The sequence below is a fragment of the Alligator mississippiensis genome, chromosome 2 (genome assembly GCF_030867095.1).
Source record: "Alligator mississippiensis isolate rAllMis1 chromosome 2, rAllMis1, whole genome shotgun sequence".
Classification (NCBI taxonomy): Eukaryota; Metazoa; Chordata; order Crocodylia; family Alligatoridae; genus Alligator; species Alligator mississippiensis.
Genome location: NC_081825.1, coordinates 13,828,948 through 13,853,603, shown reverse-complemented (window position 1 = coordinate 13,853,603; position 24,656 = coordinate 13,828,948). Strand labels below are relative to the sequence as shown.

General features: G+C 46.7%; 1 protein-coding gene across 3 annotated transcripts in view; it reads left to right on the top strand.

Annotated features, from left to right (window-relative positions):
- The window catches only part of RPIA (ribose 5-phosphate isomerase A), a 28,100-nt gene extending 3,895 nt beyond the window's left edge, over window positions 1-24,205 (top strand). For all 3 annotated transcript variants that reach the window (XM_006262682.4, XM_019478224.2, XM_019478228.2), the window contains exons 3-9: window positions 1,795-1,850; window positions 8,723-8,782; window positions 9,865-9,929; window positions 10,678-10,746; window positions 11,283-11,424; window positions 14,506-14,605; window positions 23,008-24,205. In XM_006262682.4, the coding sequence (XP_006262744.2) occupies window positions 1,795-1,850; window positions 8,723-8,782; window positions 9,865-9,929; window positions 10,678-10,746; window positions 11,283-11,424; window positions 14,506-14,605; window positions 23,008-23,105 (590 nt within the window). In that variant the 3' untranslated portion in view covers window positions 23,106-24,205. The remainder of the gene's footprint in view (window positions 1-1,794; window positions 1,851-8,722; window positions 8,783-9,864; window positions 9,930-10,677; window positions 10,747-11,282; window positions 11,425-14,505; window positions 14,606-23,007) is intronic.
- Window positions 24,206-24,656: the final 451 nt, after the last annotated feature.

Sequence of the window (24,656 nt, the reverse complement as noted above, 5' to 3'; positions counted from 1 at the left end):
CCAAGTTTGGAGTTAAAACCTCCCAAAGTTTACGTCTAGCTCTGCCACTGCGTGGGGCTTTGAATTACTCCCTTAGCTTTTCTGCTTTAGCTTTACCCATCTGGGCACTGTTGATGCTCCTCAGTTTCTTACTAGTGACATGGAGTGGCCTGATGAGGTAATTCATATCAGTACTTTAAGGATTTGAAACAAGCCATCTGGTAATTTATATACCCTGCAGTTACACAGATTGCATCAGGTGTCAATTAGGACAAGTTTTTTCCCAGAAAGTGCCATGTCTTGGCCCAGTGCTATATCACAGAATGATAGAAAATGAGGGTTGGAAGGGACCTCAGGAGGTCACATCTAGTCCAACCCCCTGCTCAAAGCAGGACCAGCCCCAACTAGATCATCCCAGCCAAGGCTTTGTCTAGCCAGATCTTAAAAACCTCCACCAACTCTGTCTAGGCAGGCTGTTCCAGTGCTTCACCACCCTCCTAGTGAGAGAGTTTTTCCTAATATCCAACCTAAACTTCCCTTGCTGCAACTTGAGACCATTGCTTCTTGTCCTGTCAGTAGATCTCAGTAGAATCTCAGTAGATCCAAGTGTTCTTGAAGGAAGGACATGCAAACAATGTTTTCAGCTAAGTGCTGCTTTTATGGAGACCCTGGACAGTCAGTTCTGTTTAACTGTCTTCAGACACAAAACAGAACGACTCGCAGTTGGGAACTAGGACTGTCGGATAAAGAGAGTTGTTTGTAGAGGACTCCCTCTATTCAACATGGGCATTTAGGATATCCCGTCAGTCCAGTTCTCTGAGATCTTGCATGTGCCCTGACGACTTCCAGTGCTGTTGGTTGCACACACCCTGGACTTTGTTTGCACCTATTTGACTCCGGGGCATATGGTTTATATATTTGAATGCTTTACCTGCAAAATGTTTTTAGAACTGGAAGCTCTGCTTCCTGCTTTTGTTGCTGAAGACAGATTACTCTAATTCAAACATAAGCTAGGTCATTGATCCACAAATAAAGGGTTATTGGTTTTCCTGTTTGCATGTACCCTCTCACCTTCTGCCCGAGCAATGGGGCCCACAAAGCAGTGCTTTGCTGAATGACTGTAACAGTAGGATGAAAGCCTCCAGGCCACGTGACTTTTGCCACCAGAAAAACTTGCCGGTGATCTTGAAACGCCAACCCCCTCCCTGGTTTCATAAGGTATCAGTGAACTGCCCTCACTCAGTCGAACCATTGGATTTGCCTACACTTGAATTATGGGCAAACTATTATCAAGCAATTATCTTAATAGTAGACTTAATTTTTTGAAGTTAACCAGAGGAGGGAAACATTTCCTATCTCCTAAAGGCAATGCAGGATTTTGTTCCATTAACCATTCCTTGCCATGGATTTAAATGTTTGTATTATATATGACTAGGGTGCCCTGAAATGACGAACTAAGCAGCTGCTGTTACTCGCCAACAGCTCCTCTATTTACAGGCAGGCAGTAGAATCGGTCTGATATGGGGTTTCATTCCTCAGGTGATGAGTTGTTCTTTCGTGACGGGACACAGCTCTTGCTATTTTACTGCTCTGAGATGAGATGGGTCATTAGCTGAGACAGTCTTTAGATATTGTCAATAAAAGCTATGGTGTACCCAGCACAGGGTGGCACTTGGAAGCAATTGGTGCCTGGCTTATTCCTTTGCAAGTAATTGTCAGGCTGGTCTTGAGTTAGTGTTTCTTAAAATGAAACCTTTTCCTTGATTGTGAATGTTTGTTGAGAAACCTGATGTGTCTGTCTGCTTCTTCCTACAGCTGAAAGAGTTCAGCAAGAAAACCTGAATGTTATTTGCGTCCCTACATCCTTTCAGGTAAAAGCACTTTCCCCCTTTGCAGCAGATAAGACTCCCGCATCTACAGTTAGGTGGGAGGTGGTACCAGGGCATTTTCTGAATCAGCTGATCCTGTGTCTTAGCTCATGAATAAAGCACAGCTTTGGCAGGTGATCATGTGAATGGCTAACCATGATGTACAGGTGGAGTGGTGCTTATTGTCACAAATCTCTTTTCATGGCAGAAACCCGTGCAGCTTTGGGGATGTTTTTGCTTTAAGTTTCAAATATTTGTAATTCAAAGGTTGCCACGTAGATGGGAACACAGCAGGAGAGGCCCCTGTGTTCACAGGCAGTCATGAACCAAAGGACCCCCCCAAATCACCATACAGTCACTCCCCATTCCCCAAAACACGACCCGTGGGTCAGATGTGTGGCATGGGATCAGTCTACAGGCTGGATTGGGGCCATGGACTTCCCCCTTCCCAACTCCGTGCAAGTGCTGCATGTAGCACAGGTTGCAGACCGGCTCAAGTGGGCACCATATGCAGCACAGTCCTGGACTGGCCAGAGCAGGTTCGGGATCTGGCATGTGGGGGGCCCACAGATTCTGCCCCCCTCCCTTCCTGAGTGCCAAATCCAGTATTTGCTCTGAGTATGGGACTGCACTGCATATCACCTGCCCTAGACTGGCTGGAGCGGGTACTGTGTAGCTCGTGTCCCAGAGTGGACATTGGATTCAGCATGCAGTAGGGCATCCTGGACTGGCCCCACATGGCTGCTGTGTGCAGGGCAGGTCCTGAAGCCGGCACTGCATGAGCCTCATGTCCTTGGCCCAGTGGAAAGGACCGGTCTGGCGCACACCATGTGTGCATCAGCTCGAGACCCAGGGCCAGCGCTGGGGTCTGGATGGTGTGGTTTCACAGGCTGTATTTTTGACACCTTTGCTCTATAACTTGCCCCAGTTGAAGTCAGGGAGACAAGGTCTTTTTAAATGCCTCATCACTGCAACAGCAGGGAAATAGTTGATATGTGTTCAGAAGATCCTAGAAAAAGGACTATGCCCTATGCTATGGAGGCAGGCAATCTGTCCCTGCACCACCTGACACACCCACATAGTCTGTACCAACCTGATCCAGGGGAAGAATTTGGCAACCCCAAATTTGGCAACCAGTATGTCCCTGGGTGGAAGAGCAAGACCTTCTATTCAGCGGTGTTGCACAGAAGTACTGCAAATGTTGTTGCATTGGGAACCTTTCCTCTAGGTCAGGTCCTTATTGATTGTAGCAGGCTCTGGAGACCTAGATGCTGTAACAGTTGTCCTGCACAAGCCCAGGCTAGATCAAATGCTCTCAGGAAGATGGAGGAGTGCATGTAGTTGGCTGCTACGTGAAATTCCTTAGGAGAAATCGGCTTAATCTTTCTTTTGCTGTGCAGTCTTCTGCAGGGAATATACGTCTGGCCAGCTGCATTACTAGGCTTTGTGTTTCAGAGCGAAGAGAAATTTGCTGCAAAAGCACAGAGCTTGATGTAGTTGTTGTTGCTCTCTGTGCCTCAGTTTCCTTGCCATTGAAAAAGAAATACAGTGTAGAATAGGCATAGCACTTCCCCTCCATCTCCTTTGTGTTATCGGGCATATCCCTGGTTCAGGAAGGGCGTGGGCTGTCAGCAGAATATGTGTGACCTTGTGGCTAGGCTGCTGGGCTGGGAATAAGGAGATTTGTATTTTATTGCTGATTCTGCCATTGATCTGCTCTGTAACCACTTACAAGTCACTGCATCCCTTGCTGCCTGTCATCCCACCCTGTGCCTGCCTGTACGTTTTGTTTGCTTCTGGGGGGCAGAGACTATCTGGCTAGGCTTTTTTATTCAGTGTTTGTCACAGTGGGGGTACAATCTAGCTCCTGTAATATGAATAATGACAACATATAGAGAAATTGGTGATTTGCAGTTGCCGCTAAATGCAGACAGTAAGAATGAATTGAAAATATATTGGGTGCGACAGACAATGCAAGTGTGTTGCAAAAAATCAGGCTGGCATTGTTTTATTTTTAAATTAACAATGATTGTAATTTTTCTTAAAATGCTACCCTTGATATTTGTCTTCCCCATCTGTGAACTAATGGGAAAAAACAGGTAAAATGTTCCTGGTATCAGTCATACTATTTCTCAGCAGTGACAGTTCATCTAAAATGATTGCGTGCAACTTTCTGCAGCTTCCTGGTCTGAAGCGTAGCTTTGAGAGGTTGTGGTTTGTGTTTAACCTTGGAAGTTACAACGATGAAATCTTGGCTTTCTGTTTGCAAGGAGCAAGGGTTCCTCCCAGTCAAAAGAAACGTGTTTCTCCCTCTGCTGTTCTCAGTCTTCTCTTCTCTGGTCATGAGCCACATCAAACATTTGTAGCGTAATTTAGTGCCAACTATGTTCAAGGGAACAACTGGACTATGCAGCTGCTTTAAATAACGAGAATTGCAGGCTGTATTTATTAGCTGGCCTCCTGACACAGGGTTGCCCTGGAACAAAGTCAGAGCAATCAGCATGGGTTCATCAAAGGCAGGTCCTGCTTGACCAACCTGATTGCCTTTTATGACCAAGTAACTAAATCCTTGGATGATGGTGTCGCCGTGGACGTAGTCTTTCTAGACTTTAAGAAGGCCTTTGACACTGTCTCTCACCCCATCCTCATCAATAAATTAAGCGACTGTGGCATTGATGGCTACACAGTTGGATGGGTCAAAAATTGACTGATGGGGCGCACCCAGAGAGTAGTGGTGGACGGGTTGTACTCAACCTGGTGAGATGTGAGCAGTGGGGTCCCCCAGGGCTTGGTCCTCGGGCCTGCACTGTTTAACATCTTCATCAGCGACTTGGACGAGGGGGTGGAAAGCACGCTGTCCAAGTTTGCTGATGACACTAAGATGTGGGGCGAGGTGGACACGCTTGAAGGGAGAGAGAGGCTGCAACTAGATATAGACAGACTACAAAAGTGGGCAGATGGGAATAGGATGGGGTTCAACGTAGGCAAATGCAGGGTGCTGCACCTTGGGAGAAGGAATCCACAGCATACATACAGACTGGGGAGTTCCCTTCTTGAAAGCACAGAGGCAGAAAGGGATCTTGGAGTCATTATTGACTCCAAGATGAACATGAGCCGCCAATGCCAGACCGCAGCCAGCAAGGCCAGCCATACCTTGTCATGCATCCAAGGGTGCATCTCAGGCCTGTCCAGAGAGGTGATCCTCCCTCTCTATGCGACTTTGGTCAGGCCACAGCTGGAGTACTGCGTCTGGTCCTGGGCGCCACACTTCAAAAGAGATACGGCCAGCCTGGAGAGGGTCCAGAGGAAGGCCACCTGCTTGGTGAGAGGGCAGCAGGACAGGCCCTACGAGGAGAGACTGAGGGACCTGAACTTGTTCAGCCTCAGCAAGAGGAGGCTGAGGGGGGACCTGGTGGCTGCCTCAAACTCATCAGGGGAGATCATCAGCAAATAGGCAGAGCCCTTTTCTCCCCAGCACCACCTGGGGTGACAAGGAACAATGGTAATAAGCTGATGGAAAATAGGTTTAGGTTAGAGATCAGAAGGCAATAATTTACAGTTAGGGTGGCCAAAATCTGGAACCAGCTTCCCAGGGAAGTGGTCCTCGCCCCTACCTTGGGCAATTTCAAGAGGCGATTGGATGATCACCTGTCTGGGGTCTTGTGAACCCAGCATTCATTCCTGCCTGTGGCAGGGGGTCAGGCTAGACGATCTGGTCAGGTCCCTCCTGACTGTAGCTACTATGAAAGTCATTCCTCTGTTCCACTTGAACAGAAGCTGGTTCACTTAGTTCAGTCCTGCAGCTTGCCAGAGTGTTTTGAAATAAGAGGCTTTGTCTGCTAACATGGGCTCTTCTTTTGCACTGGGTCCACATGGCAGGTGATACATTTGTAGTGTTAAAAAGATCTGGGGACAGGTTCTGGGATTAGAGTCCAGAGACTTGGGTTTGGTGCCAAGCTCTGCCACTGAGCTGCTGGGTGACCTGGGGCAAGTCATGTCACCCCTCTGTGCCTCTTTCCCCACCCTTTGCCTTTCAACCGAGGCCTCTAAGTGTTAACTGTAAGTGTTAGGGTTTCGTTTATAAATACGGAACTTGTACTTCTGTTTCTGGACTAGAAGTCAAACAAAAGAAGATGGCTTGAGTGAAGAAATGAAGAAAAAGGAAGGGATGCAACTGCTTCCTGCCTGCCCTCCTTCCCTCTTCCATCTCCCTCCAATTCTCCTCCCCTCCCCCCCCCCTTGCAATCCCTCTTCACCTGTTCCTAAAAACGATTGCTCCAGGATGACGTCCAACTCCAGCCGCATTGCATGGGAGACGGTGGGGGGAGTAACTCACAGGAGAGAGGTAGAACAGGAGAGTATATGGCTGCATAGATAGAGCTAAACTCATCTTTTAGGGAATGATCACATTTTGATTATTAGGAGCTGGATTCGTTTTGCTCAGTAGACCAGACAGCGTGCTGACTCTCGCCTGCATTTTGGGTTGGTGACAAGGTAGATGTCAAATCTCTCATTGGCTTTGTGGTTTGAAACTTTCCAGAGGCAAGTGAAAAGATACTCTGCTGTCTAGCAAGTTTCTCAGTCCTGTACACCTGCGCAAAGTGAGCGTTAGGCTCCAGATCTGACAGCAACACCTCCTTCCCACTTTGCACATTATAAAGGACTGCTTGAGGTCCCAGGCAAAGGAGTGTCGGTGTCAGTGGGCCCAATTCACTCCCCTTCTCCAACACCGGTTTAAGTCACGGAACAGCTGTGAACACCTGTTGGAGTTAGCACCTGTTGGAACAAGACAGAGACTGGGCTGAATGTATCTGCCACTTTGCTTTAGAGGTGTGTATGTGTGTGTTGATCAACTAGGTATCCACTGAGAGCTTATAACTTAGCAACTGGACTGTTTCCTGGCAACAATCTGTAGGTCTCCATCTACTGAGAGCTGCTCTGGGCTTCCACCTAATTAAACAGCTGCAGAAACAGGCCAGCGGTGAGACTGCAGCTGTTGGGTAGTTTCGTTTGGTTTTGCGGCACATCAGGAAGCTTCTTGTGGTACCTGCAGGGAAAGTCTTTTCATTCTGATCCTCTAGATTTGAGCAAGTGCCATGCGGTTACAGCTGCTTTTCCTCTTACTCATGCATTTGTTTATTGACGCTACAAACCCATGTTGTTTGAAACAGCTTCCCCATCCCATCATCGGGAGTACAGCGCTGTAGCATTGGAGACTTGCCTGTGTGGCAGATAGTCAGCTGATGGGAATTGATGTCACTCCATTGACTTAAATGGCTCTGTGCTGACTCAAAGCCTGCCCAGGTCTGATCTAGAATGGAGTGGAAAGCAAACACCACTGCCCTAGAAAAGATTCAAGTCACCTCTCATTGTACGTGAACCAGCCTTTTCACAACTACAGTACAAGAGAAAATAATCAAGAGACCTAACTTGTCAGCAGCAGCTTGTAAATCAGGGACCAGATTATTCTGCAGTGTCACATCCTTGTTTTATAGCATGCCCAAAAGTGGTGCAGGAACTTTTGACTTGAACAGAGTTAACAGTAAGAGTGAATTTGTTTTGGGTAATGCAAGTTATTTAGGGCAGTGATTCTCAGCTGCAGCACTGTGGGGTATTGTGGGATCCTTTTAAGGGTGTTGCACAATTTTTCGTAGAAATTTAGGGTTGGAAGGGACCTCAGGAGGTCATCTAGTCCAACCCTCCCCTGCTCAAAGCAGGACCACCCCAACTAGCTCATTCCAGCTAGGACTTTGTTGAGCTGGGCCTTAAAAACCTCCAAGGATGGAGATTACACCACTTGTCCAGGTAACCTGTTCCAGTGCTTCCCTACCCTCCAAATGAGAGAGTTTTTCTTAATATCCAACCTAAATTTCCTTTGCTGCAACTTGAAGCCATTGCTCCTTGTTCTGTCATTTGTCATATTTGCACTGTTAGGTGTGCAAACACCTACATGTGATTCACAAGAATAAACATAGAGATTTCAAACAGGAGTCCATAGCTTAAAAAATATTCTGACTTGTTGTGGTTGTTCTGAGTCCTTTGCAATGGAAGAATTACTCTATTATTTATTGTAGTAAAAAAATGAGTGAAATTGGGTTTTTGAACTGGGGTGCTGCTAAATTCAAAAAACAGTTATGGATGGGTGTCTGGAGTCTAAAAAGTTTGAGATCCACTTAAAGACAATAACAGACTGAATTTTTTAGAGGGGGCAAGAAACCATTGTCAGAGGGTGGATAGGAGCCCTGCTGCAGGGAATAACAAAATCTAGCAAGCTTTTTAATGTGTCAAGGAACCTATTGTTTTATCCTTTGCAGTTTCTGTACTAAAAGAGAAAATTTCCATATGGTAACAAAAGGTACTTCCTAACTATTAAGTATTTGTGTGGGGTGGCTATCGCTACCCTCCTGTTACCAAGAAGAGGTGAGTGAAGCTGAGCGAGTATGTGACTTGTCCAGGGTAGCACAGCTAGTTGGTGGAAGACTCCAGGATGGAGCCTAGGAGCTTAGTTTCTTCTCTTGACCTTGGAGAAGAAAGAGACTCTCCCATCTGCCCTTTTCCCCAGAAAGCCAGTGGGGACTATGGTTGTGTGGTCAAGAGTAGGACCCAGGAGTCCAAACACAGTCTCTCTATAGACAGGACCACTTGAATTCAGAGTAGGGGTGGGAACACTGCAACTCTGCCTAGGGAAGGCATGGCCTTGCTGTGCTGCTCCTGCTTCAGGACGGTGTGCTTTGGGAAGCTCAGAATGGGGAGAGGGAATTCTCCGTGGAGTTGGAAGAACAACAGCACAAAGCTGATCTGTGCCCTTGGTGCAGGTCCTAGGAGACAGTATGCATATGGAGGTAAACAGCACTTGTTCTATCTTCCCTGTCTAGGCACGGCAGTTGATCCTGCAGAATGGTTTAATCCTAAGTGACCTGGACAGACACCCAGAGGTAAGGGAACTGTAGAAATGAGATCTCATCTCTATCTGACTGGCCTCCAGTGACAATGTTTTGGTGTAAGCAGGGCCAGGATGGTATATTGGGACAAAGCACCCTCCTTTGTCCCACGGGGACAAGAGCTTGGGCTGTGATTGAAGGCCCAATACAAAGAAATGGGTTTTCCTTAATCCTAGTTTGCTTGCGTCTCTGAACCTTGCCCCATCTGATGGCCCTTGAGCACAGACAAATGGAGTAGGTGGAGGTGTGCAGTCTGGGAGCAGGCTTGGCTGTCTGAGTGGCAGGAAGCGTGCACTGGCTGAGTCCAGCCAGTCTGTTCCTTCCCCCCAGTTTCACAAGCCTTATATAAAGGTGATGCTCCATGTAGGACTTTGGCCAGGGTTTTGGATTAGCAGCTCATCCCGTGAGGGCTCTTCAGTGGCAGGTAGGAGTTTCAGTGGCCCATCTCCAAATCCTGATATATCTTCTACCACCAAACCCTATGCCCTGTGACTGTGCCATTGGTGCAGTTCTGAGCAGGAAGGAAAAATGCCACCTGCAGAATTGCCACCCCCTTTCTGTAGTGGTCCCTGGATTATTTCCCCTTGGAGACTTCCCCTCAGGTGCTGACCCAGCCTGACCAATGTTCATATTGAAGAGGATTAGTTGCTCGAGGTGGTCTATTTGGGAGTGGAAGAGATTACAGATGGACTTCAAGATGGGTTTTCTGTGGGCGCATGTCTGTGTAATTACATACCCAGACGCTTGTATCAAGATGCCTTGTATTCAGTTGCACTGTTGTTCCCAAAGCCAGTTCTCGAAGCACTGCCTAAACATCTGGAAAGCAGCAGTGGGTGTATGGGTTTGGGTTATGAAGACACTGGCATGTGGGGCGCTGTGCGGGCTCCATGTAGTGTCTGACCACCTGTCTCAGTTGGACCCGTCCCATATGGCAAGATGCGAGCACCTCATAGCCGGCGTGTGCTCTGTGACTCCCTGCACAGCTGCACAAACAGCAGGTGCCTGCTTTGTGCCAGTTCTTGAGAAGGCCTGATTTATTCCCCAAAGTTTTCAAGCCACATTCTCTCTTCTCGCAGCTTGACGTTGCCATCGACGGAGCTGATGAAGTGGACTCTGACCTCAATCTTATCAAAGGTGGTGGGTAAGCAAAGCCATCCAGTATGTGGGCAGAGCAATAATGAAATCCAGCAGCTTCAAGGAATATAATTCTCATATTGGAAAGGGGTCTGGTGTGGCTTAAATTGAAACTGAGGCCTCGAGTGGCTTAAATTGAAACAGGCCTGCTGTGCATGGGGCCATGTGAAAATTAGGTTCCTGCCCATGGAGCTGAGAATCAAAATAGACAAGGTGGGCACAAAACGTGGGGCAAGGAGTAGGGCTGGTGTCCAGCAATACTGGCAGAAATTGCTATGGGTGGTGGCTTGCTTGCAGTTAGTGGGGATATCTCACTCAGTGCAGGGCCATTGGGAATAAGTTCACTGTGAATTCCCTGCTCGTGCAGGGTCTTAGGCTCATAGGCCTGGTGATCCCTGTGGCAGGTTTAGCCACAGAGGTTTCTCTGTCCTATTCCAGTATTGCTTCTTACCCAACACCTGCAGACTACCTACAAAATGAGGAAAGAACAGTCTTCTGTCGTTTATGTCTTTGCCCCAGCATGAATTGACAGAGACTGTCCCCTATGTTGGAAATGAGCTATGAGCCTCCACCTTCCCCCCACACCTCATGGTACAGGGCTGTTGGTCTGCTAACTTTCAGAAGCACTTGAACTTGCACTGGATCAAAGAGCTTAATTCATCTTGTCTCATATTCTGGGGAGCTTTTTTTTGTATCAGCCATCCAGCCACGACAAGGTCCAACTGAATGTGTTTGTTTTCTCACTTTGGTTTCAGAGGCTGTCTGACACAGGAGAAGATTGTTGCAGGCTATGCCAAATGCTTCATTGTTATTGCAGACTACAGGTGAAATGTGCTGGATTTTATCCCTACAAGGTGGAGACAGAGGGTCAAGTTCAGCCATAGTCGAATTCAGTGAGCCTGTTTGTTGAGTAGTCGCATGGTTCTGCTTCTGTGGTCATTGGGAGGTTGCCCCTTGACTTCAGTGGGCTGAACACATTGTGAGTTGAATTTGGCTCAGGTTTTAATTACAAAACTCAAGAACTGCCAAATTATGCAGCACTCTTATCTCAAAATTCACCATCCCCCATGTCTTTGCAAGTTGATCTAGATAGCTGATGCGCCCTTTTTTCTGACATGGCTAGTTATTGCCTTTCATTGCCCTCTTCTGCTTAAATCTGTAGGACCCTCAAAAATTAAGCAGAGATCTCTTTGCCCAAGTATTTCAAACTGGTGGCTTTATGAGGACTTAGCTGAGCTGGCCCTGCCCACATGAATTTCATCCAGAGGAACTGCCTTACTGTGTTAATGCATAGTGAAACTCAGTCTGACATTAAATATATGATGATGGACTAATCCTGCGTCCAACTGTCTCCACCTAGAAAAGATTCCAAGAACCTTGGAGAGCGGTGGAAGAAGGGAATCCCCATCGAAGTCATCCCGATGGCCTATGTGCCAGTCACCAGGGCCCTGGAAAAGAAGTTTGGTGGTGTTGCTGAGCTGAGGATGGCAGTTAGCAAAGCAGTAAGTATAGACAAAAGTCTCTCTCCAGCTGCTCTCCCAGCAGTGAGTTTGTTCTGGGTGTGGTGAAACAGGAGCATAGGGCTGGAAGGGACATCCTGGGTCATCAGGTGCAGTCCCATATGTTCGTAGTGCTTAAGATGCCAAAAGGTAGCTTATTCTTTTCTATGAGGGCTGGGTGGATGGGTGTGTGTGTGTGTGTGTACACGCATATGCCTACGTGTGGATTCATGCCCTATTCTAGGCGTGTTTGGATTCACCATCCTTCCTAGGCACAGTAAGGTCTTGTTTATCTACAGTGTCTGTGAGAAACATGGCTGGGGGAAGTAATCTTCACAATCTGTGTGTCCCTTTGGAAACCAGTGACTTCTCACAGTTATTTCAAAGCAGTGTATTGAGAAGGAGTGTGAGGCATTCTGTAACAATCAACCTTTTTTTTTTTTTTCTTTTTGCTAAAATATTAAATCTACCGCAATGTTTAGACAGTTTTCAGTTGTCTAAACGTCATGCTGAATATCTCTAAGAGTAACATAACATTGCAAAACCCTTATCCAGAGCTGTCCTTGAACGATTCACCCAGTGCTCTATAGTTACTTTTTTCAGACCGTCCAGTGTCTTGGTATAGCCAAATTTTCCTGCAATACAGATGGGCCTTTCCATATAGTACAATAAATCTTTAGAAATGGTCTGATACAGATTTTACCTTATGACTTCTCTTTGCTCATGGACCCATGGTTAAATTTTCATACCACTCTTCACAAAACATGCTGAGTGCTAGATTTTTCTGTTAATATTCAGGTATCCTGGCAAGACATCAATTAAAGTAAATATTCAGGTCTATAGGACTCTTATTCATAAGGAGTTGCACAGCTTTTCTCTGTAACAGGTACACGTTGTGGCTTTCTCAGAATCGGTAGCAATCTGAGGGAGAGCAGTACTCTGGGAATACTAGACTCATTTTTATCCCTTCAGTTTTAGGAACTTGGGGAGGACTTTACTGCCATGGCTTCCTGCCATATGTAATCTCTTTTTCCAAGTGGCTGGGAGCCAGAACCTTTTGAGTTTCCATGCTGACTGCGGTAGTGATTCAACTATTCAATCCTAAGAAAATCTTTTATCTTCTTTGTGACTTAACTGCCTTATCAATTAAGTACCTACCCCTATTTCTCAGGCATTTTGTCAGAATTAGGGTATGTCTATACTGGACAAGAAAGGTGAAACCAAAGACCTGTTCTTGACTGGAGTCAGCAGTTCAGGTTCAACCCCAGGCTTCCCTGGGTTTGAATTTGAGCTGCTAACACCAATCAAAATCCAGACTGGCTTGTTCTTGCTGCTGTTGTGTTGCAATGTGAGTTGAGTGACTTGGGTTAACAGGCTTTTTCCCCTGCAGTGTGGACATACCTCCTCAGATAATAACTGAGGATTGAAAGGAGCAAGGTGTTGCCTAACAAAGTGCTCTGTTTGCCCAAGCAGTTGGCATAATTCATGGTCTTCTTGGATTACTTTCCTTCTCATGAAGAGTTGAGGGTAAAAATTGAGTGTATTTTTGGTGCAACATGATTTGTTTCCCTAAATACAGTAGAAACAAGTAGCTGGTGTCTTGGTTGCTTTCGAATCTCCTGGGCTGTTCGTCCAGCAACCTGTGCCCAGGAAGAACGGTTCCCTTTGGGGCCATGCTCACTTGTTCCCCTGCCTTTCTCTGCTTCCAGCTTATTACAGCCTGCATCCAATATCCTGGCACCTGCATTTGCAACCAGCAAAACCCCAGTCCAAAGTTCACTCTGATTTGCTCATGTTGCCTTTGTGTCTTGCATCCTAGAGCTCCCACCAGCTTTCCCTCCAGGAAGGGACTTGATGACTTCCTCTGAGCCTGAGGGAGTGCTGGGCAAGGCCTTTGGCTTTAGTGGGGCAGGGATGGTCTTTGGATCCTGGATCCACCCCTTCCTGGAGTGCAGCCCTTTGCACTTTTTCAGCAAACTGGCATTGTTACATGCTGGGGGGGAGGGAGGTTCTTTGATTCACTGCCCAGATCAGCTTTAAGATAATCAAATAGTTTTAGTCTATGTAAAGGGACTCCCTTTGTCAAACTTAAATTGGTTAATTAATTAGCTGTGCCTTTCCCTCTCTGTAATAGGATGTGCAGGGTATTGACTGAAAGCCCTTCATTAACAGATTTTTTTTTTGCACCACAAAAGCTGAGAGAGAAGTCCAGTGGGAGCAGATTCAGCTTCCAAGTGTATTTACTTGCTTGCCTCCCAGTCGGATTTTGAGGGGGTGGAAGGCACAGTGCACCAAATGCAGATACACATGCACATTGTATTAGACTCGTGTGCCGTTTTGTACACTGAATATAATTCTTGTGCATAACAAGTGGCTTAAGAACAGATTTTTATAATTGCTGCTTTCTTTACTTTAATGTCCCACAGGAAGTATTTGTTTTCAGTGGAAAGCTTTGTGGGCAGCTCACTTTACACCTGGATGTAAAAGACACTGCATGGTTAACTAATGGCAGGGTTACCCTATTTCCAGGTCCAAAAAAGAGGGTGCCTGTGAAAGGGGAAAGGGGGAATATGATTGGGGGGGTCAAGTGACATGCTGATGCCCTACCCCTGCCCATTTTGTTGCTCCTCTCTGACAAGTTAGGGCCCCCCTAGCCCTGCTACGCCCCTCACTCCTGACCCACTGACCCCAGCCCTGCCAGTGCACCTCACTCCCAAACAGCAATACCCTGCCCACCCCTTCCTGCCGGTGCCCCTCACTCTGGACCTGCAGCCCTCGCCCCCCAGATCTGCCGGTGCCCCTCGCTCCCGACCCTCTGTTCTCCCTGCTGCCTCTGATCACCCTCCCCCTGTTCCCACCAGAGGAGCAAAGCAAAATCAGGAACTCAGCTCCTGATTGTGCAGGTATTCTGGGAACTACTACCTAACGGTGGCCGTGCTGAAAATGGACCTGGAGAAGAACTCCCAGAAATTTGGCATGCATTTAAAAAACCTGTCCCAATGCAGCACAGGGGGCCAAAAAAGAGGACACATCCGGGAAAACCTGGACGTATGGTAACCCTAACTAATGCAACCTTTTCCCTAGGGCCCTGTGGTGACGGACAATGGGAATTTCATACTGGACTGGAAGTTTGACATGGTCCACAAGTGGAAGGATGTGAACACAACTATCAAAATGATTCCAGGTAGTCTATCTGGTTTAAAAAAGCCCTGTTGAGATTCTGGTTCCAACTGGAAAAGTTATACCAAACTTATCTCTTTTGGGTAGTTGGGTGTGTGTGTGTATGTCCTATGTTTTGAAACTGTTGAGGTGCTTTGAACCCCAGTTCACTTATAATGGAACAGCTAACTTTGCTTCCTCAACTAGAATAAAGTGTACTGCTATAACTTCATCTACACGGGGTTTTATTTGGTCACTTCTAGTGAAGCAGCTAAAGGACCTGTTGAGGCTAAAGCTTTCTGGTCAGTCAGGTCCTTATGCCCTGGTTTTGCAAGGAATAGAGGCACATGCCAAACTTTAAGAATGTGATTGCAGTGAGACTAGCCATGTGTCCTTTTGGCTAAGATCAAATGTATTCTTGGTCTGATGGGTTTGGACTAAACAACATTCACTCAGGCCAGTGTCCAGGCATCTTATTGACTTGGAGCCTAAAGGCTTGAGTGAATTTTCATTTACAGTGATGTAAATTCAGAGCAGTGCTTTTAGATAAATCCTTGTAAAGTCATTAAGAGCAGCAGTTCCTACTCTACTACCCATGTAGACCAGACTTGATTCAAACACACAGGAGTGGGACACACAGGAGTGGGATTTTCAGACCTGCCTGTGATGACTGTCCCATTGAGGATCAGAAGGGCTCATCTCTGAATTTCTACTGCTTTTAACTTCACCACCACCAAAGAGCTGATCAGTGCACAAGTGCTTATTCCAGCGCAGCTACTCTGCAGTAAGCAAGTAAACTGTGCTGGGATAACTGTGTCCATACTGGAGGCTGCACCAGTTAGTGCTTGGGGAAATCCTATCCTAAGTTTAGAAAGAGCATATACAGGCTAGAAATAGGGCCGCAACATCAGATTTTTGAATTTGAGGAAGATGACGCTCTGGGTATCCGGTTACATTAAAGGAAAAAAATATTCAGGGCTGTTTGATTTTTTTTTTTTTTTTTTTTTTTCCCCCCTCTGTTCTTGTGTAGCTCTAACAAGGGCCCTGGTGAATTTTCCACATGGCCTTTTTTGTCAGATGAAAAACAGAACTTAAGTCTTAGGTCCAGAAAGAAACTTGTCTGCATGAATTAAAGTGCTGCTTTCTTAATGGAAGTAGCTGCAATAACTAGATCCACCACTGAGCGGCAGCACAGTTTCAAAAATGTCTATAGCGCATTTGTTCAAGGTGGTAAGCAAATAATTGAAAGTTGATTCTGAAACTCTTCCAAAGTACAGAATTGCTTCATGTACTACTGAAATGGAAAGTCAGATACAGCAGTTAGACTCAACGACTGTATAAAGCAGCTTAAGGCAGAAGGTACCCAAGCGTGCTTCCAAGAGAACTTTTATTCCAGTTACCTAGAATATAGTTGTAACAGCAGCATTAACGCTACTTTTATAAAAGACGGAGTCCACTGTTCAGCATCAGAGCTGACAGCTCAGTAGCAGCGGGTATTACAAGGTTTTACCTAAGCAGGAAAGGGAGGGTGTGCCAGGTGCGGAGTAGGCCTTGCCACTGCTCCAAGGGTCAGTGTTTGGCTGTGACTCTGGAAAAGAATTTTTTTTTTCTTTATTCTGCCTTGCCCAGACAAGGTGTATGACGTATTTAAGGGTAAGTGGTATGTGAGAGAAAAAGAAAAGTCTCCCATTTGTAAACTAACTAAGCTCATTGTTAGGCTATTTCTTTGTAATGGTCCTTTTCAGATCAGAAGAGAGAAGTAGATCATTTGATTCTTGCTCTATAATTCAGGTCGTAGGCTTGTCCCTAGTGGGGCCAGTAGCTTTTTACTGCCTCCCTTTCCCTTATTTAATGGTTGTCATTCCAGTGAGGCCCCCTGTGCCACCCTACAGAGTTATCTGCTATATGGCATCCCTAAAGCTCTGGTGCTAATGCATGTGAGTTGTCCTATTGACGTTAACGAGCCTGCTTATGTCTTCAGAGTTAAGACTGAATGAGGCCCAGTGGTGCAGTCTATCATAGGTATAGGGGGGTGTGGTGACTTCTGGTTTTGCTGTGAGCACACTCCTAGAATCATAGAAAATGAGGGTTGGAAGGGACCTCAGGAGGTCACATCTAGTCCAACCCGCAGCTCAAAGCAGGACCAGCCCCAGCTAGATCATCCCAGCCAAAGCTTTGTCTAGCTGGGTTTTGAAAACCTCCAAGGATGGAGCTTCCACTACCTGTCTGGGTAACCTGGTCCAGTGTTTTACTACCCTCCTTGTAAGAACATTCTTCCTAATATCTAACCTAAACTTTCTTTGCTGTAACTTGAGACCACTGCTCCTTGTTCTGTCATCTGCCACCACTGAGAACAGTCTCTCTCCATCCTCTTTCAAGCCCCAATTCAGGGAGTTGAAAGCTGCTATCAAGTCCCCTCTCAGTCTCCTCTTCTCCAAACTAAATAAACCCAGCCTCTCCTCAGAAGTCATGTCCCCCAGCCCCCAAACTATTTTTGTTACCCTCTGCTGGACTCTCTCCAATTTGTCCACATCCTTTTTGTAGTGGGGGGGGGCCCAAAACTGAACACACTACTCCAGATGTGGCCTCAGCAGTGCTGAATAGAAGGGAATAATCATTACTTTCCTTGATTTGCTGGCAGCGCTTCTACCAGTGCAGCCCAGTATACTGTTAGCCTTCTTGGCAACAACAGCACACAGCTGACCAATATCCATCTTATTGTCCACTGTCACCCCCAGGTCTTTTTCTGCAGAGCTGTGCCCAGGCAATCAGCCCCCAGCCTGTACTGGTGCAGGGGCCTTTGTTAGTTTAGTCGTAACGCTTTGAACTGTCCATTTTGAGTGAATGGCTCCCATGAGTTGCCCAACTTGGGCTGTAAACAAGCATAACTTTTTTCTGGGAAAAAAGCCTTTTTGTCCTGGGATCCTACAGAAGGACCAGTCCATTGTCTTGCTTCAAGTACCTGTGGCGCATGAGAGAGGAAACATGGTAAGTTTCCCTCCTGGTGGCCATCCCCCCCAGTCCAGCGTAGCAAGTCAATTATCTGTAAATTAATTGTGACCCATTCAAGTTAATTACCAGTCAGGCTCTCAAGAGCCATTTATTTTTTGTCCCTCCCTGCCTTGGATCTCCCCCAGTGTCCTTTGTCTTCTCATTAAGCTCTTGTCCTCTCTCCTGAAGCCCTGGGTTGCTGCCCTTTCTAATTTACTCAGCTTGCTCTGCTTTCCTGCCCACACCCTGCCTGGGCTCAGCCAGCACCCTCTGCCTCCTGCCCCCTTCCTGTTTCCCCCAGTAGTTCCCTGTCCCTAAAACTTCTTCCTGGCATACAGACTCACATTATGACTTGCTTCACTTGCTAACATATCTTGAATTATGTTCCCTGGGACCCCGAGTCTTGCAAAGTAGTGACCATCTTCCAGTCTCATCGCTTGGACTCGCCTTCTAGATTATAAGCAGTGGGCAAGATGCACGTTGGGCTCGTTTTGCAGGCATAGTACTGCTTTGCAGGCACAGTACTGCTTGGCAGAGCCCTCTAGTGGAGATACGGTAGGAGGTGACAGAGGCATTCTGGAATTTAAGGTAATGCAAGCCCTTTTCTATCAGCATAGCTGTGGTTTTACACCCAGGCTCTTCCTTGTGTCAGCCAGGGCATGTGACTTGTTTCACACACAATGCACAGATATGAAGGACAAAACTAATCTAGACCTGATCTTTGCTTTACACAGTGCTGAGTTTGGTCAGGACTTGACTAGCTGGAAGTGAGCAAGGTGTCATCGGCTTCCTCTGACATGCTGTAGATAGGTCAGAGGTCCATCCTGTGCTAGCGGTCCCTTGGGATAGCATGGCTCAGGCATGCCAGTGTAGCCAATGACACACAAGGGAGTGATGCAACTTTCCTATGAACTAGCATCATGCCCAGTTGCCTTCACTCTCTCATTCAAATAAGGTACCATTTACAGCTGGCCTGACTGGAGGCAGTCTTTGGCACAAGCCCAGGGCAAAGCTTTGAGCTCGCGCCTCTGGACATCTAGGTAGTGACCTTCACTTCTCTGCCATTGCATCCCATTAACAGTAACAAGCAAAAACCAGGCACCGTTGGAGACCATGGTAAAACTCCCTGTGCTTTCAGTTATTGTATGTTTGTATGGCCCTGATGGCTAGGAGCCCAGACATAGAGCAGCGCCCCAAGCACTGTACGAACACTGACCATACATGCCATCCTTGCCCCACAGAGTTTGACATCTATGACCAGAGACATTCAATAGGTCTGTAGATGAGGGCGTATAAAGGAAGAATGACACTGAATTGATGGATGCAATGGTGTCAGTCTCAACACACCAGCAGCCTAATCATTATCAACATCAGTGGGGATAGGAGTTCACCCATCTTGACCTGTTCAGGCCTCGTGGACAGCTGGATATCATTCTGCACTTACTTCCAGCAGCCGGTAGATGTCAATCTTGAGCCTCAGGAAGAGATGCTGCTAAAACAAGACTAAAGTAACTAGGAAGAAAAGTTTTCCCCCCTAATTCTGTGTGTAGTGTTTCACAGGTGGGGCTGGACGGTTTCAGGACTGGCAGGGAGAATCCTTTGCTATCCATCTCCCTTTATGCTTGCAATGTCTTCTATTCTCTGTTCAGAAATATGCCCCGCTCAGGAAAAACCCAGAGTTCTGAGAGGGCAGGAGAGGTAAAAATTCAAGGTTATGAAGATGTGAGCCTTATAATGAAGAGCTCCCACTGACAATACTTCTGCTACCCTTGTCCTCTCTTCCTGTGCCCTTTTGTGGCACTTGTCCTGTAAGGCATGAGCTTGGGGTTCGATTGTACAGATGCCTGCTTCAGAGCACATGGCTTTTTGACAGCAGGGGGTCTCAGCAAGTAGCCCCTGCGCCTGGTGAGAACCTCGTAGCCAGGCTCCAGCATTGCAGAGCCTTGCCAACTGCAGATAGCCTCAGGGATCCCTTTGTAATAAGTCAGCTCATACCTTCCCCCCATGTTAAAAGAACATTACTGAGGGTGCAAAGGTAAGTGCTTAGCTAGGAAAGACCAGAATTTAGCCTGCTTGGACAAGCTGGCTTTGGCTCATGTCTACTTATGCATTTGAATACAGTCCCTGATTATGGATTAGTGTAATATTTTCTCCTACCACACCCCTTGGCTCACCTAGTACCCAGGATTGTGCTCACCTGTTGAGCACCTATTCAGCATTTTATTTTCTCTTTGTTCAGTGGCTCCAAGGCCTGTTCACTGCTGGCAATTACCTTGTTCTGAAGACTGAATGATTTATTTGGGCTTTTCTGTGCTACAGTATTCCAGCACTTTACCAATGGGTTTGTTTTCACTCCCTTCCCCCCTGAAATGCTGAGGAATTTCCCCATTATAAGTGGTGACGTGGACCCAGATGCTAAGCACCTAGCACACAAATCCTAGTCTGTGGATTGAACCTCCGATGTCCTTCAACAGTAGAAATAGTGAGAGACCCAGGTCAGAAATATTAAGTGCCCAATATGAGCTTATGGAAACCCGAGTACTTGACCACTGTCACCCTTGGGATGTTGTAGCTGTGGGTGCCTGGGCACTTCTGTAGTTCAGGCCCCAGGGTACCAAGTCAGGTAGCCAGAAAATGGAGAACATGTGATGACTGGCAGCTCGGGCAAGGTTTGGCTTAAGGGTCTGGACTTGCACTGCATAGGACACTTACAGCAGACACTGGGGGAGACTCTGATTATCTGGGGTGACATAGGCTGCGTGGTGAAGGAAGTCCATCCTTTCTGCAATCTCTGCCTTATTCTCTACACATCTTCCAAAGCCTGGAGCAAATAAAGCTGCAGTTTGGGAGACAAGTCAAGACCTCTTCCGGTCATCTTCAGTGCACCTGTCCTATGCACTGAATAAACTGGGGATCCTGAAGAAAGGATGGCGTCTGCTCCTGCAACTAGAGATTAAATCACAGCTCAACTGCACAAGGAGGTGAAATGGAGTTTGCATGGGCATTTTGTGCATGATGTTTCCCAGGTGTTTTAAAAACATTTTATTTACTTAGTTACCTAAACACCAGCTGAGAAAACCAGGCTCTTTTGCAAGACTTCAGGCTGATAATTGTGGGGTTAGACCCTTTAAACCTGTTACATAGAGCCCCTTGAGCTCCTGGAGCAAGTGATGGTGTATCCAGTGACACTACAACCTCATGGAGCAGCACTGAGGGGAAGGAGATGCTTCTCCAGCTGGCTACGCAGGTGGCGGCTGAGAGCATAGGAAACATGAGACTGGGATGTTGGGTTGCTTTCTGTGTCCCAGAGTGGAGTGCACTCTTCTGGGCATGGACTCTTGTCCCATCCCGTCCAACCTGCCCCTGTTTTGATCTCGTCTCAACCCCTACCTGGCCCCTTGTTCCAGTTCTGCTGTCCGTATTTTGTCATGTTGAAGCTCCACTCTTCAGGCTGCTGATGTGGTCCCTGTCTCCTCACCCAGTTAGTTCCATTCTTCTCCCTTTAGATTTCCAGTTCCAGCATCTGCCCTTTCCAGTCTTGCCCAGCTCAGTCCCATTTCTCTCCTTCACTTCTCAGTCTGTCATCTCATTTCATTTGACCATATTCTCTATTCCCACTAGCTCTTTCCCCAGGTTTCTCATCCAGTGCTGTGTCCAGGCCTGCTCCAGATCCATGTCCTGATCTCTGCCCAGCCAGTTACTGGTCCCCTGCCCCTTGCTCCTCATCCCGTCCCCTCATCCAGTCCACCACTGACACCTTCCTGTCCCTTCTAGCACCTGGTCTTACCCAATAAATTTGTTTTTCCCCTCCAGACTCCTACTTTCCTGGCCTTCCTCTACAATATTGTAGATCTGATTTATCATCCCCACTGCATTTGAATCAAACAGCTTCTTCCTCTTCACTGCCCAGATGTCAGCAGATGATCCTGGAGAGCACCTCAGAGACCAGCCCCTGATCTCAATCCCATCCCATCTGAGAGCAGCAGCCTGTACTGGGAAAGTCCATCCGAGTCCTTGTAGGCTGGGGCTGAAAGCATCTTGCTTGCCCTGTGCGGATGATGCACGCTTAGGGTTTGTGAGGTTCAAGCTGGCTTAGTAAGACTGGAGTCTTCTACGGGTTTAGCTGCTGAACTCCAGCAAGTCTCTGCGAACTATGTGTGAACAGCGGGTTTCTTTCCGCAAGGTCTCATAACTCTGTTCAGATTTTGGCACGGGTTCGCATCGCTGGCAAAGCTTCATCCCCTTACATTCAAATTCCCAGGTGCCCAGTTTCAGGCCTCTGCTCTGAAGCATGGGGATGCTAGAGATGTTCAAGGAAAGGTGGCCAGCATGTTTTCAAAGTGGGTAAAATAAGGTATATTGCCCTACCTTCATTCTTGAAAATGACTAAAGCGTTTTGGCTCAAATTCCCCAGAAAATCCTACAGGAGGCAGAAACTCAGCGTGGAACATTTCTGCCCAAATGTTTGTTTGGCAAGGTCACAAGCAACTGAAAACAGGGTTTTACGGTGACAAGTGCTGGACGGGTGACAGTGTGTTATGCAACCAGCTGTGCCTGTAAGACAGGACTGTTGTCCCACATGGTGTCAGCGGCCTGCTTGCTTGGAGCGGTGTTACTAGCCAGGAGCCTCTGGTCCAGAACAGGGTGCAAGAGCCCTTTTAATCTATTCAGCACCGGTGAGGCCACATCTGCAGCGCTGTGTTCGGTTTTGGGCCCTTGCTACAGAAAAGATGTGGACAAATTGGAGAGAGTCCAGCGAAGGATGACAAAAATGGTTCAGGGGCTGGGGCACATGACTTCCGAGGAAAGACTGAGGGAACTGGGCTTATTTAGTCTAGAGAAGAGGAGACTGAGAGGAGACTTAATAGCAGCCTTCAACTCCCTGAAGTGGGGTTTGAAACAGGATGGAGCTGGGCTGTTTTCAGTGATGGCAGAGCAAGGAGCAACAATCTCAAGTTGCAGCAAGGGAAGTTAGGTTAAATATTAAGAATTTTCTCACTAGGAGGGTAGTAAATACTGGGACAGGTTACCCAGAGAGGTGGGGGAAGCTGCATTCTGGGAGGCTTTCAATGCCCGGCTAGACAAAGCTTTAGTTGGGATGATGTAGTTGGGGCTAGTCCTCCTTTGAGCAGGGGCTTGGAGTAGATGAACTTCTGAGGTCCCTTCCAACCCTCATTTTCTATGAGTGAATGGCACAGCCTGTCTTGAGGGAAGTAGATTACCCACTTCTATTCCCATTCAAATTTAGGTTGGTTTATGCCCAATAATTTAAGGACAGAGGGCTTGCCTGTAGCCTGCAAGCTTAGCAACATGAAGACGGTAGACTTTGGATGCCGTGTTAATGAATTAATAGTTCAGTACCTAACATGAAAGGACTAGAGCAGATCGGGTTAGACCAGGAGATCACTAACTTGCCTGTGATTTCTCTATTCCCAGGCGTGGTGGAAACAGGCCTGTTCATCAACATGGCAGAAGCAGTTTACTTTGGAATGGAGGATGGCTCTGTCCGCATGCGTGAGAGACCGAGCCACTGACACCGGTCTCTCCTTTGCCTTTGGCCAGTTGTAGGCTGCTGTCATCAGTGCCAATCTGAGATTTTGCCTTAACGAGCGACCATCGTGACAGAAGAGGATGGATAGAATGTCAACCGAATCCACTGATACGATACTGAATGTCTTTCTCTCTTCTCTCTCTCTCTTTTTTTTTTTTTTAAACAAATATATTCTATTTCTATATATCTATATATTTTTACTTTACAGGAAGGTTCTTTTTAAAAAAAAAAAAATAATTTGAACTAAAATTGCTTAACACTTTTGTGTTTATTTTTGAGAAATGTTTACCAAAAAGGACACTTTTTTTACGGAACTTGAACCCATCTGGTTGCTCTTACGGTGTTGGGGGTCGGAGTGAGGCGACCACAAGTCTGTGTTATGTTGTTTGCCAAGGAGAAGAATGAAGAATGAGGCACATAATACGAGCATAGCCAGTTTGGATCTGCTGATGCCTTATTTGGAACCTGTTTGGTTCTGTGTTTTATGCCTTTTTATTTTTTTATATCCTGGGTTTTAATAGTACAGACTGCCTAGTTACTTTCCGTGTGTGACAATCACCCCTGGGCAGAGGGAGGCCACGGTCAATGTGTCCCTTCATGCTGGGACATGTGGTACATGGACCTGTGTCTGATCCTCTGCACAGAGGTGACTTTGTTCCTCTGGGCCAAAGTCTGCTCTGTTACACTCCTGTCAATCCACGTAGCTTCCATCAATGGAAGTCTATTTGAATCAATGGAGTTGCATCAGATGGGCATCAGTGTGAACAAGGGCAAAGCTGGGAGACTTGACCCAGTTTTTATGGAAGCATTTGAAAAATTGGCAGCGTGTCTTGCAGTTGTGGCAAATCCACTTGGTCAGGAATGAAGGCAATAAACCAGGCTTCATAGCTGTCGATTCAGGGAAGGATAGGGCAGAATGCAATGGAAAACTGAGTCTTCCTGCCTGAACTGACTGCAAATGTAGCAGGCGAACAAGGTACTCATTTAATATATTGTATTTCATGTCTTTGCATGGTGCTGTGTCAACAATGCCATCACTTGGTTTGTTATATGTTCTGAAATAAAGAACTCTAATGCCAGGAATTTTTGCCTTTCCAAGTCATCTTTTTAAAAATAAAAATACTTAATCCATAGCAAGGTAAGTCCTCAGCTGGCATAAATCAACTTCACTAGGGCTATGACAATATGCATCAGCTGACAATCTTCCCCTGTTTGCGTAGTTTGAAGGACTTTATGTGAGACTTCATGCTGCCAGTGTCACCCAGGCTGAATCCGCTACTTCATTTTTGACATGGCAAAAAAAAAAAAATCAAGTATGTTGAAATTTAACGTAAGTGTTGGAGCCCACCTGTTTGCTTAGGCACTCACATGCAAAATCTGTGAAACTGAAACTTTGTATGTGCCTAAAAATGGCACGTGTTAGTAAGATGGAGTTTCCTTTTTGCAGAAAGGAGCAATTTTAGTCACCATAAGCCTGCACACCCATCCTGCCCCTTCAAAAATGGTAATGCAGTTTTGTACTGAAAAAACTGGC